This window comes from Amphiura filiformis, chromosome 2, assembly GCF_039555335.1.
Source record: "Amphiura filiformis chromosome 2, Afil_fr2py, whole genome shotgun sequence".
Classification (NCBI taxonomy): domain Eukaryota; kingdom Metazoa; phylum Echinodermata; class Ophiuroidea; order Amphilepidida; family Amphiuridae; genus Amphiura; species Amphiura filiformis.
Genome location: NC_092629.1, coordinates 44807799 through 44830338, shown reverse-complemented (window position 1 = coordinate 44830338; position 22540 = coordinate 44807799). Strand labels below are relative to the sequence as shown.

Here is a 22540-nt window from a genome sequence, read left to right as displayed (position 1 = left end):
GCTCTCAACCCTTAACACAGCATCTATGTCGGAAAGTTTCCAAGTTCACACAAAATGAGAACCCGTTGCACTGATGGAGATCTTATTATATTTGGTAGAAAATTAACATGATACAAATCATTAACATTACTCAGCATTCTAAAGTATGTGATCCTATCTACCTACCGACTTGGCAACACAGGGTCAAGAAGGGATTTATTTGACTGATAAAACTCACACTGGACAAAGTGTTTTGTGAAGCAGTGATGTGTCGTTGGATACTCTGGATTGAAACATATCATGATACAAAGGTGTACAAAGGTCATCTCCAGAAAATATGATCTATTTCTTGTTGAATTTATAAGTAACAATTTTTATGCAAACAAGCGAACAAACAATTAAACATAATCAGCTCATTTCAGATTACCTCTGTTTAATACTACTGATCTCCTATTTTGCTGGAAATTAATGGTAGTTTTTAAATATCGCACTCCCAGTAAGGCAAACTCTAGAATTTAAAAAAAAAACAGTCATAGCTACATACGAAATCTGTCAGTAAGGCAAAAACCGAAACGACATCAGGGCAACAACAATTCAAGGATGACTAGTTCATGCCTTAAAAATAATTCTGATATTTACTCCATTGCATTCACAGGTATTGCTGGAGGAAAGCATTACAGCCATAAAGGCAGTGGTTCTAACTATCTGTGTCTTCCAGACACTCCAGAATATGACAATTACCAGGCAGGTGTAAACACATATAGAGGATATGTCTTCTCTGCTGAATACCAAATATATGACTACCCACCATTTGCAGGCAAACACGACCACGACGTTCCCTGTGCCGTTTGCATTGCTACTAATCGGGGCATCTTGATGATGATCCCTGCAAAAATGACCTGCCCATCGGGGTGGAATAGAGAATACCATGGATACCTGATGTCTGAGAGATACTCCCACAGTAGCACTGAGTTCGTTTGCGTTGACCGAAATCCGGAAGTAAGATCGGATAGTAGTGCCTCTGATCAGAATGGGGTTTTGTTTTATCCAGTTGAAGGGCGATGTGATAGTAGTAATTTGCCATGTGGTCCTTATATCAACGGAGCAGAGCTCACATGTGTCGTCTGCACGAAATAATAACATTTTTTAAAGAAATGTCTTATATCTGAACACGTGGTTTAATTTGCTATTTCATTGCTTATTGTAAAATTCATGCTTGCAGCTTTGTTAACTTGTTAACACAAAGTTTGACGTATTACGTTCATTCCAGGCATTTTGCTTCCATTTTTATATTTCATAAAATTGTTGTCGGATCACACTTCGTTCGGCGCCAATAACTTATTGGTACCTGTCATTCAGGAGAATCGAAAAAAAAATGTTACGGACTTACGCTATCGTTTATGTTATCAAATGGATGTGCTTTATGGATAAGAAGTATGTGCCCTTAGTAGGATCTACAGTCAATAAAATAATAGTTTATATCAAAATCTTAAAAAAATCTAGCTTTTCTAACAGCTTTAATATAATCACGACGAATCCTGGTCTAGTAAAAAGTCTCCTTTTTATTCAAGCTACAACGTTATACAGTGTCGAGATATTAGGAAGGTTGTGTATTACAACACTGCTACATCGTTTTACAGCGTCGTAGTGTTAGCAAGATAATGTATTACAACACTGCTACAACGTTTTACAACGTCACGGTGTTAGCAAGGCTGTGTATTACAACACTGTTACAACGTTGTGTTTTACAGTACAATAGTTTGATTAAAGTCTCTGATCTACCATTTGTTTCTATGGTTTTATAATCTATTGTAATCCTATTTACTGATCATACTGATATGAATGCTAGCAGTCCATGATTCAAACAGCTGTCAAGCAGTACATATTGGTTAGTAGCAGGCCGGGGTAGCAGGCCTATCATGATATATGGATTAGAAATTTCCTAGTTAAAGGAATAAATACCAGACCCATCTCTAGTGGAGGTCACTTCAAATCATCTTCAAGTCACATGGTTCAGGAATGCAGAAAACATTCCTAACCCATGTGGCTTGGGGATAATTTGAAGTGTCCTCCACTTCAGATGAGTTATTTATTTAATCGTTAGATGTTTATGTAAAAAGATACACATGTAGCAGCCGACAGGTGCGTCATTTTGATATGGCTGTACACTGGACAATGCCAAAATATTTTCAATGAGTGTATATGTACAACACGTTTACAAACACTAATAATACCTAGATTTGTTTTGTTCTATGCGCTAGCATAAAGTTTTGAAGGTTTAATGTGAACGTTTTTAACCGCGAGTAAAACTCCGGGATATTGTTTCGAGTGATCTCTAGGAATCTTTTAAGCAAATTAGGCAATCGGCAACAAGAAGGACATAATTTGGGCAGGTGTCATCATAGACCGTGAAGAGATGGACGGTCGTCTGGATCGTAATTCTATAGAAATTTCACAAAAAGTTTCCTATGATGTAATTATGGTTCCTGTAGGATAGCTTGATGATATACCTTTCACAACTATTATTTTAGCAGAGAGGCATACATTATTATTATTATTTCGTTTGTTCAAGCTACAACGTTATACAGTGTCGTGGTATTTGGAAGGTTGTGCATTACAACACTGCCATAACGTTTTACAACGTCGTGGTGTTAGCAAGGTTGCGTATTACAACACTGCTACATCGTTTTACAGCGTCGTAGTGTTTGTAGGATTGTATATAACAACACTGCTACAACGTTCTACAACGTCGTGGTGTTAGCAAGGTTGTGTATTACATCACTGCTACAACATTTACAACGTCGTGGTGTTAGCAAGGTTGTGTATTACAACACTGCTACAACGTTCTGCAACGTCGTGGTTTTAGCAAGGTTGTGTATTACAACACTACTACAACGTTTTACAACGTCGTGGTGTCAGCAGGGTTGCGCATTACAACACTGCTACAACGTTTTACAACGTCGTGGTGTCAGCAGGGTTGCGCATTACATCACTGCTACAACGTTTTACAACGTCGTGGTGTCAGCAGGGTTGCGCATTACAACACTGCTACATCATTTTACAGCGTCACGGTGTTAGCAAGGTTGCACATTACAAAACTACTACAACGTTTTACAACGTCGTGGTGTTAGCAAGGTTGTGTATTACAACACTGCTACAACGTTCTACAACGTATTGATATAGAATGAGGTACACGCGGTTGGGTGCAGGGCTTTAACGCTAGTTGTGCTGTGCGTAATGCATGGCCAGCGCAGGCTTATGTAAATTTACGTGAGCGTGAATTGGGACTTTATTGACGCGCGCAGTAACAAAAGCCGATTAATTTCCGCCTTATATATTAAAGCCGAACAAACTTTAGTAACGGTTTTAATAACTTATTGAAGTGGTTGCATCCATTGAGAGATGGCGATCGAGAGAGCACACGAGAAAGAGACGAGATCTAAAAATAGTAATCGAAGATAGAGATCATTGAAGACCCAGTATAACCGTGAAGTTGTGTACTACTGGTATTTGTGTGTGTGTGTGTAGATTCTGAATCTGCCGGGTACCAAGAAAGCAAATTTAGTTATTGAGGTTAAAGGTCATATGGGGGATTAAAGTTGAAAATGCTTTGATAAAGTTATAAAATAAAACAAGTTGTGTGTCTGGTACTAAGGAATAAAAAAGTCAATGGTCATGTATCTCCAGGATGCCCGATAAATGAGGTATACGAGGGACGGTCAATATGTTCTCGCAACTATTTTTTTATATCTCCGCTCAAGTATGACTTTGATTACTGTTACTTATGATAAATACAAGTTTGTACTTTTGTATTTCAAAACACACAACATAATATATCATTAGAGTACTTTGAATTACGTCATCTCATTTGCATAAAGTCATTGCTATATATACACCCACAATTGTCAATATTGGCGGGAAATTTGAATTGTAGTTGAGGAACGTGTAATAAAAAGAAGCACGTGTACGTACCAACACAGCAAACACAAAACGTTTTCGACATCATTCACAAAAGGATTGCCAAAAAAACGTTTAAATGTCGGGTTATACAAAGGACATAATTATAATGGGTATAAAATGTTTTCATAACATTCAAAAACATTTGTTGATAACCTACTGGAAATATTCTGACATAATGTTATTTAAGTTTTGACAAATGTTTGCAAAAAACATTTTACAATAACATTTTGAAAATATTTTTTAAATGTTGTACAGGGTGTATCAAAATGATTGGTACCCATCAATGTTAATGTTTTTTGAAAAGCCTGTATCTTCCTAATACAATATTGGATACGCTTGAAATGTCCAGAATGTATAGTTTATGACTTGTTTTACAATTAATCTACAAATTATCTGGATCTTGTGTTGAATTTTGATGTGTCAGGCCCATCCATTATTGATGAAAACTGGTGGGTACCAATCATTTTGATACAGCTTGTAGTGTGTTTGCATATAAAACATTTTAATCGTTTTCCTATAACCCTGAGTAATCTGAGTATAGGAGTAAGGGGTTTGAAATATAGTCGAGTTCAACACCCATGTCTACCAATATTTGTTACCTTCATATGTTTGTATAGACCCTCCAGATCAATGCTAGGAGTAGTGGACTAAAATTATACGGTACGTTCTACGCTAGAGGTCACGAAAGGTCACAGAGGGGTAAAAAAAATAAAAAATGCTCCGATTTTGTTGAGATATATATCAGGAAGCACGGTGGCCGAGCGGAACGGGCTACGACTCATAATCGGAAGGTTGCGGGTTCGAGCCCCGGCGACGCCATCGTGTTGTGCCCTTGAGTAAGGCACTTTATCTCGATTACTCCTCTCCCCCCAGGTGTGAAATGGGGAGCTGTTATGAATACTGTCCATTGAGCGCCGCCCAAAGGTATGAGCATGCCTTGGGCATTGTATGGCAGCTGACATATTCTAACGACGGCGGAATAAATGTAAAGCGCTTTGGTACATGTTCACATGTGAAAGGCGCTGTATAAATACCAACATTTATTTTTATTTTTATCGAATTACTCGTCTGATAACAAGGATTAAGACAATGTATAGAAATGTTCTATCTACGACCAATCTTACCAAAACCCACTTTTTAGGCTAAAGGACACGTTTTTGGTTGTACATGGACGAAAATTTCAACTTCGATTTCAAGTTGGGCGAGCGAAAATGGTAGCAAATTGTTTGTGTAGCTGAGTAGTACCAGAGAAATAATAGTTTTGCCTATATAATGTGTTCACTTACTGAAATAGAGTGCAAACAAGGTCAAAGGACATTGGGTGGCCATAGGCCACTGTTGATCTCTGACTTCCATTCTATTGCACATAACAAGTAAAGTAAACAATTTAGAAGGTAAGTTCTATACCGTTTCTTGATTCAAGATAAGCAATTGGCCACCATTTTTACAAAATCGGAGTAAGTTGACATTTGACCCCCGTACAACCAAAAACATGTCATTTTGGCTAAAAATGAGGTTTTTGTAAGAGAAGTCAATAACAATAGATCGTAGATAGCACAAATAATACATTTTGTTACCCCTGTGTGACCTCTCGTGACCTCTAGCAAAAACATACCCTACAATTATTTGAGTCCACTACCCCCACCCCCTAGCAGTTATCCAGGGGGTCTATACTAACACCTCATGAACAAATTGGTAGACATGGGTGTTGTTCTCAATCCTTAATTAAGGCCCGTATGAGATTTAGCTCCTAGACTATGATATTGTGAATGAACAAATGTATCCATAAACAGATGAACAGATGAGGAAAGGGGCCGTGTTTGAAAACGATTACTAATAAGGATCCTTGTACTTTTACCTTTGTGATGCACTGTCAATTTTCCTCCTACGATATTTATTTTCAGCAAAAAATATTTTTGAATGTGGCTATCTGCATCAAATATTTTGTCAAAATATTGCGTAACCTTAAAAATATTTAAAAATATTTATTACTGATAATTATTTCAATATTCTGATTGAAGAATAACAAAATTAGAATTTGTGGAAATCGTTCAAGATGGCAAAAATTAATTTAATGATAATTAATATTACTCTCGCCAACTTAAATAATAGGATAAAGAACGTGTCCTTTCTTTATTTCTAGATGGCGACTCTTCTACTGTCTCACCAGCTACAGATAATAGAAATCTCGATTTCGGCAAGTACTTCTTCCAAGGGCTTCCAGGAAGAGATGGTCGTGATGGACAAAGTAAGATTATAGTAATATGAATTCATATTGGGAATTTGTAGATCGCATGCGATTGTCTGCATAAAACTGAGACTGATCATTAATTATGCTACAAATTTCGTTTTTAACAATTCTTTTGGACAGTTGTAGTTCACGATGGAAAAATTTCCCTGTCCCTGAAATGACTATTTACCTGTTTGACATACAGCTAAGTAAGGGCAACATATGACACTAGTGGGGAATTGGTTACATCAGAATAATGACCTTATTAACCCTAGAACTACGAAGAATTTGTACATCAGAATGATGACCTTAATGAATCCAGCTTTCCAAAAAGTGACCTCAGTCTGTCCAAATTGGTTGTCAAATGTTGTCAGTTGGTAACAGGTGTCATGTTGGTCATGTTTGGAGCATCTTTTGTGTTGGCTGAATGAGTTATTAACACTAAAGAGTTTCTATAATATGTATGTGTGATCTATTGGATAAATCCATCCCGGGCACATGATTTGGAGTGACGGAATGTGTGGACACCATTCGAAACTCAGATATTTTGGTGAGAAATTTGACACGGAACGAAAAAAGCGGTCATATGGTAAGAAGGGCTCAGAGGACCAAAAAATGCGGACACTTCATATGATTGGGAATATTAAGTTTGGGTCATAACAAATCGACAATTATTGTTGATGATTGTGTTTTTAAAAAGTCATCAAAATCAACCTTTTGAAAACATTTTAAGTTTTTAATTGGTAAAATATCAATCTTGATCTTCAACAGATGGCCTCCCTGGCCCTCCAGGTCCCCCGGTACAAATCAACTTACAACTGACCCTCCAGGCCCCACGGAACCTCCTGGACCGCCTGGTATTGATTCAAGTATAAAAGGCTCAGCTGGTCCCAGAGGTGCCCCGGGAAAGATGGGGCCACCTGGACCCATCGGAATCTCCGCTGTGGATGGATTACCAGGGCTCCCAGGTCCTGTAGGTCCCCGAGGTTCACCTGCAATAAATGCCGGAACTACAGGTTCTGTGTACATTCGATGGGGAAGAACTACCTGTCCTTCAACGTCAGAGCTGGGTTATGAAGGTAAGTGTAGAATAGATCAATTCAGACGATACGCACAGCATCACACAACACTGCAAACACAGCATCAAATTTTTTTATGTGGGAAAGATTCCACGTGTACACAAAATGAGAACCCGTTCTTATATAGTTATCTGGCAGAAAATTAACATGATAGAAATCATTATCATTTACTGAGCATGCTAAAGTATATAATTATGTGACCCCCAACTACCCACATACTTGGCAACACAGTGTCAAGAAGGGTTTTATATGACTGATAAAACTCACATTTTACAAATAGTTTTACGGAGCAGTAATGTATCGTTGGATACTCTGGATTTGTACAAAGGTGTATAAAGGTCATCTCCAGAAAATATGAGCTATTTCTAGCTGAATATAATATAAGTAACAATTTTTATGCAAACACATTTGAATTTCAATTACCATTATTTAATTGTTCAATGGAGAAATCGAATGAGGGAAAAATTGCAAATCTCAAAAACAATCAAACAAACAAACAAAATGTAAAAACAAACAAGCGAACAAACAAACAAACAAACAAATAAACATAATCAGCTCATTAGGATTACCGATATGTTTAATGCTGATGAACCCCTATTTTGGTCGAAAACTCGCACTCCCAGTAATCTTGAGGGAAACTCTAGAATTCAAAAACAGTTTCAATGCATATGTTTGTTAGGAATATTAATTACACCATGTCTTAATTTTAAGTACACACTGAACTTTTGCTGAAAATTTTATATGAAAATAAAATCTGGCCATGCAAAGAGGACACGTGGATAGGAACTGGGTCTCTGGTCTTTCAATATAGGGTGTACCTTGATACAATGATTTGGCATAGTGTAGTACATCTTCGTTGTGAAGATATATTATAATAAAGCTACAGACATGTTAATTCTTTCAGTAAGGCAAACACGAAATCGGGGCAAAAACAATTCAATAACGACTAGTACGAGCCATTTCAATTAATTATGATTTTTACTACATTGCACACTCAGGTATTGCTGGAGGAAAGCATTACAGCCACACAGGAAGTGGTTCTAATTATCTGTGTCTTCCCGACACTCCTGAATATGACAATTACCAGGCAGGTGTGCAGTCAAAAAGGGGATATGTGTACTCTGCTGAATACCAAATATATGACTTCCCACCATTTGCAGGCAAATACGATCACGACGTTCCCTGTGCCGTCTGTATTGCTACTAATCGGGGCATCTTGATGATGATCCCGGCAAAAAAGACCTGCCCATCGGGTTGGAATAGAGAATACCATGGATACCTGATGTCTGAGAGATACACCCACAGTAGCACTGAGTTCGTTTGTGTTGACCGAAATCCAGAAGTAAGATCGGATAGTAGTGCTTCTTACCAAGATGGGGCTCTGTTTTATCCAGTTGAAGGTAGATGTGACGATAGTAATTTGCCATGTGGTCCTTATATCAACGGAGCAGAGCTGACATGTGTCGTCTGTACAAAATAATAACATCTTTTAAAAGAAATGTCTAATATCTGAACACGTGGTTTAATTAATATTTTGCTATTGCATTACTCATTGTAAAATGCATGCTTGCAGCGTTGTTAACTTGTTAACACAAAGTTTGACGTATTTCGTTCATTCTGATATTCCAAGCAGTTATTTCCATTTTTATATTTTATAAAATGGTAACCGGATCACACTTCGTTCGAGTCTTATACCTTATTGGTGCCTGTCATTCAGGAGAATCGGAAGAAACATATAGGCCTATATTGTTATGGATATTAATTAAGTTACAGGATCGTTTATGTTATCAAATGAAGAGTATGTACACTTAGAGATCTACACCTAAAAATAGTTTATATCACAATATTTATAAGATAAAATCTATATAGCTTGTCTTTGATATAATCACGACGAATCCTGGTCTGGTCTGGACACATATCATTTTTGAAGGTTCGTTAAGCTAGGGCTCGGAAAGCGACATAATGTATTTTGTTGTGGGACCTGAGAGCATATATCGCATATCGAATTGCATTTTTAAAACACTGCTACAACGTTTTACACCGTCGTGGTGTTATCAAGGTTCTGAATTACCACACTGCTACATGGTTTTACAACGTTGTGGTGTAAGCAAGGTTATGTATTACAACACTGCTGCAACGTTTTACAACGTCGTAGTGTTTGCAAGGTTGTGGATTACAACACTGCTACAACGTTTTACAACGTCGTGGTGTAAGCTAGGTTGTGTATTACAACACTGCTACAACGTTTTACCACGTCGTTTTGTTAACAAGGTTGTGTATTACAACATCGTTACAACGTTTTACAGCGTCGTGGTGTTTAAGAATGTATAAGGTATTACAACACCGCTACAACGTTTTACAACGACGTGGTGTTAGCTAACTTATGTATTATAACACTGCTACAACATTTTACAACGTCGTAGTGTTAACAAGGTTGTGTATTATAACACTGCTACAACGTGTTACAACGTCGTGGTGTTAGCAAGGTTGTGTATTATATACAACACTGCTACAACGTTTTACAAGGTCGTTGTTTTAGCAAGGTTGTGTATTACAACACTGCTACAACGTTTTACAACTCAAGACTAAAAATGTAAATATTGAATGGTACCTAAAGATCTAAAGAGATATTTACTTTGGTTGGGCTTTCATCAGTCGTCTTAGGGCATTTAAATAAAGGCACTTAATTTAATGCCCACGTGACCAGATGGGCGCTGACATTACAGCGTCTAGACAGGATGTCTGGAAAAGTGACCTTTGGCACAGCGGGTGGTCTTCCTGTGTATTTTAATTGGAAACGCGGGATGCATGTCCATATTTTCTAGCAAATTTGTCATTTTTTGCAACTTTGTAGTATTATTGTAAGAGTTTCCGTCAATAACTTTTTTCCGTTGGTCAAAACTGTCAAAATTTATTTCTTGAAAACATACTAAAAACATAATCCCCGAATGTATAATTAAGTTGCCTTTTAAATTTTCAGCAATTTTGATGATATCTGTCTGAAAAATTCCTATCTCTTAACATTGTAGCACACCTACTGATCACTTGGTGGTCTTGGTATGGCGGCGCCCATGGGTCACGTGGGCATTTTAGTGCCTTTTATTTAATACCCTATGGTATTTTGTTTTAAATAGGAATTCGTTAAATGGTTAGCTATTTGATGCATTTGTGTGCGACAAGTAGGTCAATTTATTTTTAAAATTTGAAATAAAATTATAAAAATTAACAACAGAATCCGTGTTTTAGTCGTGTCATGTCATGTGTGCGTATTGGATTATTTTATTAACAAATTTAGTTCATTATTAGCAGTTTTTATTTGTCATTATATGATTATTCAAAATAGAATGCCTCGATGTTTCCAGGCCCGTACGCAGTTGGAGAAAATCTGCAAAAGGTCCACGGTTTTTTTTATCATAAAACATTTTATTCTAAAAAGTTCCATTTTGTGGAAGTCCTGCATCAGCCCCATAATATTAAAGCCTGTTTATAGGCTTAGACACTTCGGCCCTTCATTGATAAAAATCAAAACCACCTTGTTATGGAACTTCCGTGTTTTGGGCCTCCTTTATTTTACAAACTTGCTAAAATGTAAAATCTCAGGATACTAAAGTAGACTCCTTGGTTCACCAAACCTGGCGGTGATATTAAAATAGAGTTTCCATGCTTCGTCCTGTTTTTATTTTTTACAAAACCTGATAAATTTTTAATCTCGTAATACTAAAGAAGACTTTCCTTGCTTCGGTTCTCCCTTGTTTTCGAAGCGTGGCGATGTAACATCTTACGATACTAAAGTAGACTTTCCTTGCTTCGGTTCTCCTCGGTCTACAATACATGGCAACGTAAAATCTCCGGATAGTAAAGTATACTTTACATCCTTCTCTCCTCCATGGTTTATTTCAGAAGTTAACGTTACTCGTGTGACTTGCCAAATGAATCTACGCTGTAACATCACTGATAAGAAGACGAATACATCATTGACATTGTAAAAATGTTTTGTCTGAAAAATTAGTATATTCCATGGACCCACCCTTTGAAAAAACAGTACTTGGTTTAGGATCTGTTAAAATGGGTTTCAGAGATAAATGTAAACTTCTGAAAAAAACCAGGAGAAGAATAAAAAAGAAGAAATGGTATCTGTTTCAGATCTGGGTCAGTGAGAGTTAATACATGTGAGAATAAACAAACAACGCTATAACTTATGTGTCTTCTGAGTCGCGTTAGCTGATGACCGGTTTAGATACCACATAATTAACTAGTCAATTAAAACAAGAAATATTTTATTTCGTGCCTGTATGGGGAGCCATCAACTTTTTTTCATTTGTTAAGAATAACAATGTGGATGACTCATTCTTGGGCTGAAAAAAGCAGCAGCAAAATAGAAAACTTTGCTTACAAAAGGAACAAAGTAAAGAAGGCTGTGAAACAGAAAATCAAAGTATTAAAGCTTTGCTCGACAGTTCAGCACAAATTTCCGAATTGAAAGGATTGACGTTTCTTCGAAGCGTGTATTACTTTGTTCCAAGAAAGTACGTTAAAGCATCTGGTAACAACAAACGACTGGAAACTAGAAACGACCATTTTATAACTTTCTGCAGATCCGTGTGGTATAATGAAAGACAGAGATACAAAATACCAGTTCGCGTCTGAAATTCTGACTAAACTAGACTAGACGTACTGCGCAGATCGACAACCAATCACGGCGCGTCTTTGCTCTGACGTCAGATGCAAATTAGTTTTTTTTATATCTCTATTATAGAAGCGTTTTATTCAAGATAAACCTGTTCAGATAAGAAGGGCTTATTCTATCGAAACTACATTTATAAGTAAAAACCGAATAAAAAAGGACTGTGTTAGAAAGAGCTTAAGTTTCTTCTTTTACTTTGCATGCATGGAGAAAGTAATATTTTCTTGAATTAATCCAAAAGTAGCAAGTTTCCTGTCTAGAAAAGAGATTGGTTAATAGAACTTTAAAGCAATGAAACACCTAGTATAAACAATGATAAGCAGGATGCAGAGCCAAGATGTCGTTACGATTGTGGTAAATCCGATCTCTGTCAGTCAGAGCAGCTGGCACAGTTCAGCACAAATATCCGAATTGAAAGGAATGACGTTTCTTCGAAGCGTATCTTAATTTGTTCCAAGAAAGTACGTTAAAGCATCTGGAAATAACAAACGACTGGAAACTAGAAACGACCGGTTATAACTTTCCACAGATCCGTGTGCGTTTTATTCGAGATAAACCTGTTTATGAGAAGGACTTATTCTATCGAAACTACACTTATAAGTAAAAACCGAATTAAAAGGACTGTGTTAGAAAGAGCTCATGTTTCTTCTTTCACTTTACATGCACGGAGAAAGTAATATTTTCTTGAATTAATCCAAAAGTAGCGAGTTTCCTGTCTATAAAAGACATTGGTTAAGGTAACTTTAAAGAAATGCAGTATTGAGAGCCAAGGTGTCATTACGTTTGTGGTAAATTCCGCTGTCAGTCAGTCAGATCAATCGAATTGAATCCTATTATACTAGTGCTACACTTTAAAACTCTCGTAATATGGCCATCGTATTGTAGGACATCTTATCAAACTAATGGGAATTGAAGAGGTGGGAAGATTTGGTTTATTGTTAAAAACCCGATCACCGCCAATTTTGCTTCTTTGAGTTATAAGCAGAAATGTTGCAGAGGATTACGATGTCCTCTCTGAATTAGGGTTATGATATCTATGACAATAATAACTTGGCTTTTTTGCTGAAATGCCATAAAGATACGCCTTTTATACGGCAAAAACCCCAACTAAAACATAATATAGAATGCATAACATATCGCTATTGATATGACAAGGTGATAGAAACATGTGGGTGGCAAAGGAGAACACTTATCTCAGCAGAAAACAGCCCACAGAAAATTAGTAATTGAGATGCCAAAACACAATTTTTTATGTTTTCAGGTCGAAGATGATATGTCACTTTCATATTTTATTTTTGAAGAAGAATTAAAATAGCGAATAAATTATTATATAAATTATGTCACTTTCCCAGAAGCAGATATTAACTTAATGCATATCGCAGGGTATACATTAGTGAATTCTACAACTACAGAATTGTATAAACTAGGACTGTGTTGTGGCATTGAACGGGTGGAACATTGTTCCACATGGAGATGATTCAATTCAGTTTAGTACAATGAAGTCATACACATTGAACACAAAACTGCTACGAAAAATATGCTATTCCAGTAAACACAGAATTATTTTTGCAAATATTTAGTGAACACGTAAATAACATTAAAAGTTAAGCGGTGTTAAAATGTGTGTTGTGATGGTGATGAATTAGTTTGGAGGTATACTCGATATTTTCGGTGTTTTTTACAAGGTTGACATACTTTGATATTAACTTCTGGCGAGCAAACCTTATATTAGTTTTGGATTAGCAAACCATATTTTAGATTATGTCTAGTGACCCTTATGACTACTGGTCCTTATTTTGCTTCCTGTAGACGGTATAATCTTTTGTCAACACATGTTATCAAAATGAAGTTCCTGGTGTCGTTTGAAACACAGTGACTTTTAAGAACAATGTAATGTTTAGGTTTTACATAGCTATACACATTGTTAGCTAAAGGCACACCCAAGCGTCGATGATAGTACATGTATTTTTATCAACATAATTTTGCTTCTTTGCTGCTAATGTTCTGTTTGCACTTTGACTACTAAAAAGAAGGGGTAAAAAGATATGAATAAAAGAACCCGGCATTGTAAAACTATGTCATGCTTCTTGGAATGCATTTTCCGTTATTATTCACGTTATTAGAATCTTATTCTGTTAATCAGCTTAGATGTAGGAATGAGATAAACACGTATTAACGTTGCATGAAGTCCTTCACACACGATGGAGATATTCCGGGGGATATTGGTTATAGAATAACTGATCGAAGATGCATATAACCTAACACTTTAATACCAAACTCTTCTTATTGCGCTATCAGGATTGAGCACAAGCAATAGCTAGCAAATTATGCAAACGTTGTAAATTCACGTCATTATGTACACACCTTGAAATTGACTTGGCACATCGCGCGTATTAGTTGTTTCTTAATTTCTATCACCTTCATACATCGGAATCTTTACAGAATTGCGTTAATAATATTTTATACAAACATTTCAAATCAATTCGATGTTCACCTAATTTTTTGATTTGGGGACTGCCACATCTGAAAAAATACCGCACAAGAACATTGATGTTGTTATTGCAAACATAGCCAACCACGTAATTAATGGTATGATCGGTATCACATTTTTTTACGATCATCCTGTCACGATTTTGAACACAAGGACTGCATGGTCAGTGGGTCTTCATATTAAAACTTGTTAGAACTAGGTCGCTCAAAGTGTTGCCTCAACAGTGCGTGTGCAGCATTAATGTTGCTTATTTTATCACGCATCTCGTTACCCAGGTGCATTTTGAGATTAATGATAACAGTGCGTTGTACTCGTCTGCTCGAGAGTGTTGATGGTTATCGCGACTATGTTGCCCCACATATTTCAACTGTCATGCAAGAGTGACAATGTTACCAGCAAAATCAGTCATATGGCGCACACAATACACATTCGTGTCTTATTAATAGATGACAGCAAGCTGAAAATTCTATCAACAGTAAATTGTGAGTATTTCCAATCATTTGGAAACAACGAACTGGGTAACATTAAAGCAACATTAAAATTCTTCATGACGCTACTTTTGCGATGGATTTTCTAACAATAGGGGGGACCTGATTATCTTATTTCCTAGCCCTATAGCACTTGCACTACTGACGTTTGATATTAAAACATTATCAGTTCATAAAATTATAAAAAAAAAAACCCTTCTAGCTCGATTTTATCACAAAATTTCATCCATCAAAAGCAGGTTTTTTTGTGCTGCCAATGCCGTACAAGCAGTGAAAGTACAAAGGCGTGGCGAATCAACAATCGACCTCCTAGTCCGCGCCAAATGTCCTCGGGTTTAAAAACATGTTACTTTTAGCCAACGGAGGAACACGCCATTGATAAACCATCTAATACCTATTGATGTATGTTGCTCCACCAACTCGTAAAGAAAACATACTTTACAATACATACTTTACATGCAATACCCAAAACCGAGATCTAAAACTAAAAAGTCATATACGATGCCGTAATTGATCTTATGTCATACACTGAAGTAGCAAAATTTGGCCGAGGTGGCGAGAGGAGCGGCAATTATTTTATGGCACCCAATTTGGAAATTATACCTCCCCACTGCGACCCGTAACTCAAGACACTGGGCAACGTGCAGTGACATTTCTACCAAAAATAGCTCCTGCAAAGTTTAATCTCAACAACAACCCTGTCGTGTTCTACGTGCTGGTTCAACGGTTCAATCCAAAACTTGGCAGTGAATGGTACAGGCTATTGTAGCAACGTCACTTCGCGTGTGTACAATATAAAGTGTAAAATAGAAATAATCATTGTTATGATATCGGCTATATGATAAAAGATGTTTGTTTTTAACTTTTTAAACTCAAATTGACGATTTATTGCTTCCATTTAACTTTAAGAACAGATGTTGTATAGAGCAACACACGTTTCACACTGTTACTTAATTTCTCAACGGAGGGAGTATGTACAGAACATGTAATGGTATAGAAAGTCGATGCCAACTTAACGTCGTCGTTATTATATTTAACGCTGGTGTAATGTTGTAGATTAAATTACATTTATGAACGCTCAACGTACAGCCTGATATAGTGGCCGGTCGATAAAGTATCGGATACACTTTCTCCGTTAGTTTGAAATATACCTACATACATATTAAAATGAAGTTGGTTCTGGTGCTTCTTTTCATCGATTCGCTGGTGCTACCCAGTAAGCAACAAGATAATCAAAGTGAGTAAGCCTATATTAAAGTTTCCTCGGCTTATATAAGGAGGAACAAATAAGACTCATAACACTGTGTATTGATATAGAATGGCGTGCGCTGTTGGGCGCAGTGCTCACGCTAATTGTACGGGCTGTGATACGTCAGGACATATCCAAAAAAAGGGGAAAGAAGGGATAGTGAAAATGCTCAACTTGATTTGTCACTTTCATGAAAGCAAGCCCCGCAACTCTGATGGCACTAGCTTGTAGTGGCAAAGGAGATGAATCATCCGATGAAGTTCTATGTGGAGGTGAAGAGTTTCTTTGCTCTCTTTTCTGTCCAAGTGGAGTCCACATTGGGTATGCAAAGATTTTTTTGTTTAACTCTAGAACTACTGAGCCATATTTTGTAACACGACCTACGAAAAAGGGTGTTGTTGCGACCCCCTTAATTTTCAATTATAAATGTTATAGCGTTATATTTGCTACGAATGTATAGCTATGGGTCTCCTCTATCCATTGATACCAAGTTCAAACATTCCCCACACAATGTCGTTATGATGTCATATTGTGAGAGCGCCCATGCATTAGACAATTCTGGCTATGTACAAAAGTATAAGCAAAATTGTTTTTTGGGTAAAGATCTACAAAAATCCTAAATATAAAAGGAAATGACTATGTTCACCTAACTAACAGTAAAGAGTCAGAAGCTCTTGAAATAATTTCACAATAGCAAAGTGGAAATCATTGGGGCCTCACCACCACCCCCTCTATGGTCATCTTTGATGGCCGGTCTTACCCCGGGTAAGGTGCTGGGATAAAAATGTTATCACCAAAATGAGCACAAAGGATATCGCTATGATTAGCTCAGGTCGTTGGGGGAGTAAACGTGTTTTTATGACGGGTAAAAAAATCTTGACAAACTGGCACCGACTCAGGGCTTGCACATATATATCCCGCCGTGCCCATGTCAGCCTTATAATATCTGGCGCTAGGATATGGTATTGAAACCAACTTGTCTTGGCCCTCTGACCTTGGGGTGATGAAACCTACATGTAGACAGTAAACTACTTACGGTTCTTTCTCAGGTTACTCCATCTCCGGGCAAGATTTCCCAGGATCTAGAAGATCATTGAAGCAATAACAATTAGGAAAATGAATCAGTAACTTGAACGTTGACACCTCTGATTCATATCATTACATTGCATGGGATTTAAAAAATACGCTTTTCCCAGGAGGGCAAAGCTCGTACAAAAACATGATAAAAACAATTCAAAGAACAAGATAATAATAGACAGCAAACAATTAAACAAATGGATGAATTTTAATTGACATAATTGTTAGAAATTGGAACAGGTAGATAGTTCCAAGCATGTGAATCAGATAGTTTTGTCGCAATAATAGACTCTAGAAAAAGTGTTCCAAGCATAAACATGGTAAATACGTTGTTATTTTTGGAAACCTCATATGCCAAAGCATATGGTTAGTCATCAAAAGCATCTTCAAATGCCCATTGGTTCAAAAGTTCTTTTTACGTAAAAAGCCTGAAATATGGCGGCCATCTTGGATTTTTGCTAATTTGGAGTATTTCTAGTGTTCTTATTTTGTTTCCAATGAATCGTTGACCCATTAATATGAGATTAGATAAAATATAATAGATATTATATGACATTTGAATGAATAGTAATGGTTAATTGGTAATTTATTATTTTTAAATTGGCGAGTATTTTGAAATTCAAAATGGAGACTCTAAATGTTAATGAAAAACTGGCACCCATTTTTTCTTAATCAGTGATGTTTCTAGATGTGTTTAAACATGAATGCAAAGAATCTACCCGAAAAATGACATATTTGAAATATATCTCGTAAGCCTATAGACTATCAATGACCCACCTTGTATCTCTGTCTGACACTCTCTTAGAAAATTTAGAAAGACACTAGAGAGAAAGAATACGGTAGTGAACATTTCATTTTAATACTGGGAGGGCGAGTTAGCGCAGCGGTAGTTCCCTCGCTTTGCACCACTGAGGTCCCGGGTTCAAGCCCCGGCGCGGCCCAAGGACTCATGTGCACTTGGTTTATCCCGATTCCATGCTCGCTCTCGCAGGTTTTCTCCGGGATCTCCGGTTTCCTCCTGTATCGCCAAAATCGGTGATTAGTTGTTTGGTTATCAAAAACTTCCTTCACCCAATGGAATATTTGGGGAGCTGCACAGATAATTGGTGGATGTTACAATCTAAATGCGGATAGGTGTGCGCCGTTCGGCAGCAACTGGCCTAGTTGATGCGATCTGATTGTGATGATTCACCATTGCAGCGAAATTACAGCGCTTTGAGTCCTCTAAGATCTGGAGAAAGGCGCTTTATAAATCCAAAATTTATTATTATTATTTATTATTATTTACTGTTTACCCAGCTCAACTTAAATAAAAGAGTTTTCCTTCCTTTATTCGTAGATGGCGACTCTTCTACTGTCTCATCAGCTACAGATAATAGAAATCTTGATTTCGTCAAGTACTTCTTCCAAGGGCTTCCAGGACGAGATGGTCATGACGGACATCCAGGACGAGACGGCCGTGATGGACAAAGTAAGATTATATTTAACATTCATATTGAGAATTCTTTAGATTGTCTGCATGAAACGGAGATTGGTCATTATGATACAGATCCCGTTTTCAACAATTATTCATGATAGTTGTAGTTAACGAGGGAAATCTTTCCCTGTACCTGAAATGACCAATTTTGGTTATAATATATGGCCTGTGCTAATTTTTACCCCATCAAACAGAATTTACTAATACGAATGAATCAATTCGAAGTTAACACTGTTGAAGATCCTGTAGTTTAAAACATTTTGAATGGAAGAACGGTCTCTCTCCCACGGATGCAACATTTTGAGAACTTTTTACAAGTTTGTGTATTTTGTTGCAAAAGTTTCATCGACAGATATTTGCTGCCGTCGGCAATAGTTTTAAAGTTAATTTTACAAACATTGTTAAAGAAACTCATTCACCCGAACTATGATATTTCACACACAAATTTTGAAGTGATTTTCACCCATTTTGTTTATAAAATTCCTATTCTTTTGTGTGTATTTTGTGGTAGTGGAAATCATTGCTCAGTTGTCTGGTTATCGCGCTGTCCATGATCATTAAGCGAATTAATTAATTCGTATTGATAAATTTCGTGCTATTAATTTGCAAAATCACAATCTTGATCTTCAACAGATGGTCTTCCTGGCCCTCCAGGACTCCCCGGTACAAATCAACTTACATCTGGCCCTCCAGGCCCTCCTGGACCGCCTAGTATTGATTCAAGTATAAAAGGCTCAGCTGGTCCCATAGGTGCCCCGGGAAAGATGGGGCCACCTGGACCCATCGGACTCTCTGCTGTGGATGGATTACCAGGGCTCCCAGGTCCTGTAGGGCCCCGAGGTTCACCTGGAATAAATGCCGGAACTACGGGTTCTGTGTACATTCGATGGGGAAGAACTACCTGTCCTTCAACGTCGGAGCTGGGTTATGCAGGTAAGTGAAGATTAGATTAATTCAGACAATACGCACATCATCACACAACACTGCTCTCAACCCTAAACACAGCGTCTATGTCGGAAAGATTCCAAGTCCACACAAAATGCGAACCCGTTGCACTGATGGAGATCTTAGTTATTTGATAGAAAATTAACATGATACAAATCATTTACATTTACTCACCATGTTTAGGTCTATATGTGACCCCCAAGTACCCATAACTCACAATTTTGACAAAGTGTTTTGTGAAGCAGTGATGTGTCGTTGGATACTCTGGATTGAAACAGATTATGGTATTAAGGTGTATAAAGGTCATCTCCAGAAAATATGAGCTATTTCTAGTTGAATATATAAGTGACCACTTTTATGCAAACACATTGGAATTGCAATTACCAATATTCAATTGTTCGATGGATCGAGAAATCGAATGAGGGAAAATATTGCAAATCTCAAAAACAAACAAACAAATTGTAACAACAAACAACGAACAAACAAGCAAGCAAATAAGCATAATCAGTTCGTTTCGGATTACCGAATGTTTAATGCTGATGAACTCCTATTTTGCTGGAAAACTCGCACTCCCAGTAATCTTGATTAGGAAAACTCTAGAATTCAAAAACAGTTTCAATGCATGTTTGGGTAGGAATATTAATTACACCATGTCTCAATCCTAAACTGAATTTTCGCTGACAATTTTAGATAAAAATAAAATCTGTCGATGCAAAGAGGACACATGGATAGGAATTGGGTATCTGGTCTTTCAATATTGGGTTTACCTTGATACAATGATTTGGCAGTGTAGTACACCTTCATTGTGAAGACCATAATACAGCTATAGACATGCTAATTATTTCAGTAAATAAGGCAAACACGACATCAGGACAAAAACAATCCAACCACAATTACTACGAGCCATTGCAGTTAATTATGATTTTTACTCCATTGTACTCACAGGTATTGCTGGAGGGAAGCATTACAGGCAGTCAGGCAGTGGTTCTAATTATCTCTGTCTACCGGATACTCCTGAATATGACCATTATCAGGCAGGTGCACATACCAATAGGGGATCTGTCTACTCTGCTGAATACCAAATATTTGACTTCCCACCATTTGCAGGCAAACACGACCACGACGTTCCCTGTGCCGTTTGCATTGCTACCAATCGGGGCATCTTGATGATGATCCCTGCAAAAATGACGTGCCCATCGGGGTGGAATAGAGAATACCATGGATACCTGATGTCTGAGAGATACTCCCACAGTAGCACTGAGTTCGTTTGCGTTGACCGAAATCCAGAAGTAAGATCGGATAGTAGTGTCTCTAACCAGGATGGAGTTTTGCTTTATCCAGTTGAAGGGCGATGTGATGGCAGTAATTTGCCATGTGCTCCTTATATCAACGGAGCAGAGCTGACATGTGTCGTCTGCACGAAATGATAACATTTTAGAAATGTCTTATATCAGAACACGTGGTTTAATTTGCTATTTCATTGCTTATTGTAAAATTCATGCTTGCCGCTTTGTTAACTTGTTAACACAAAGTTTGTCGTATTACGTTCATTCCAGGCATTTTGCTTCCATTTTTATATTTCATAAAATTGCTTCCGTATCACACTCCGTTCGACTCCAATAACTTATTGGTACCTAGCATTTAGGAGAATCGAAAAAACGTATATTCTTATTGGTATTAATTAAGTTACAGGATCGTTTATGTTATCAAATGAATATGCTTTATGGATAAATAGTATGTGCCCTTAATAGATCTACACTGAATAAATAGTTTACATAAAAACCTTACTAAAAAAATCTGGCTTGTCTCTGATATAATCCTGACGAATCCTGGTCTGGTCTGGCCACATATAATTTTTGAAGGTTCGTTAAGGGCTCGGATAACGACGTTTTTACGGTGTTTTTTTTGTGAGACCAGATATATCAACTTGCATTTTTAAAACGAGGAATGTCCTTCTGATATCAAATAATTTGGCATTTTTGAAAGTTGCGATATGATTAAAATTTGACATTTATTTTTATTTTTAACAGTCCTCGAAGTAAACTTTATGAATCTAATGATATGTACTTTAGGTGTATGTAGCTGGGATGAAAAGTCGACGACCAATGGAAAATTTAAAAACTTTCATATTGAAGATATAGGTTTTTTCTCCCAAACCTGATAAAAATTTAGGTCTTTTTGGAAAAAAGGCTATATCTTCAATGAGTGTCACCGGTGTTGTCCTATATTTCTTCTTTTATACATGCCAATAAATTTCAATGTATGTATATTTACAACACATGTACAAACAATTATAATCCCTAGATTTGTTCTGTTCAATACAATAGTGCAAGGTTTTAAAGGTGTATGTGGAAGTGTTTAACCGCGAATGACACTCCGGGCTATTGTTGCGAGTGATCTTTGACAAAATTAGGCAATCGGCAACAAGAAAGACATGATTTGTGAAAGTGCCATCCAAAGGTTTTGTTATTCTGAATAGTATACACGTATGTGTTGATTAGGTCTTTTGTAAGCTGCAACACACATTCAATAGAATTGCAAAAAAAACCGCGTTTTACCCGCGTCCGGATTTATCCTTGTTTTTACCTTTTTTCCATTGAAAACTTAACATTTTCCCTAATGGTACAGGTAAACAAATCAGATTTCCCCTCAAGACTCCCCTCTGGCGTAAAAAATAAACGGTACCTAAAGATCTAATAAGTTATTTACTTTGGTTGAAATTTTTCATTATACTTCTTTCTTTGCTTTTGTTTAAAACAAGAAGCCGTTAAATGGTAAAGTATTTGATGTATTCGTGTGCGGCAAGTAGATCAATTTATTTGTAAAATACGTTTGAGTTCCTTTTAAAACAAAATTATAAAAATTACCAACAGAGTCCGTA

At 37.0% G+C, this 22540-nt stretch overlaps 3 protein-coding genes across 4 annotated transcripts in view; all 3 read left to right on the top strand.

The window, feature by feature from the left end:
- LOC140146269 (uncharacterized) overlaps window positions 1-3708 on the top strand; it is a 20218-nt gene extending 16510 nt beyond the window's left edge. The window contains exon 5 of the mRNA XM_072168053.1: window positions 635-3708. Within this exon, the coding sequence (XP_072024154.1) occupies window positions 635-1116 (482 nt within the window). The 3' untranslated portion in view covers window positions 1117-3708. The remainder of the gene's footprint in view (window positions 1-634) is intronic.
- Window positions 1-22540, top strand: part of LOC140146271 (uncharacterized) — a 27742-nt gene extending 5202 nt beyond the window's left edge. The window contains exons 1-4 of one of the 2 annotated variants that reach the window (XM_072168056.1): window positions 15985-16148; window positions 18577-18708; window positions 19348-19647; window positions 20605-22540. In XM_072168056.1, the coding sequence (XP_072024157.1) occupies window positions 16079-16148; window positions 18577-18708; window positions 19348-19647; window positions 20605-21086 (984 nt within the window). In that variant the 5' untranslated portion in view covers window positions 15985-16078 and the 3' untranslated portion in view covers window positions 21087-22540. Of the gene's footprint in view, window positions 1-6082; window positions 6188-15984; window positions 16149-18576; window positions 18709-19347; window positions 19648-20604 lie in introns of those variants that run through there. The other variant, XM_072168057.1, reaches the window with a different exon arrangement.
- On the top strand, window positions 6947-8779 carry LOC140146273 (uncharacterized). Its single transcript, XM_072168059.1, has 2 exons — window positions 6947-7248; window positions 8247-8779. Exons 1-2 carry the CDS (start codon window positions 7080-7082, stop codon window positions 8726-8728), a joined length of 651 nt encoding a protein of 216 aa, XP_072024160.1. The 5' UTR covers window positions 6947-7079; the 3' UTR covers window positions 8729-8779.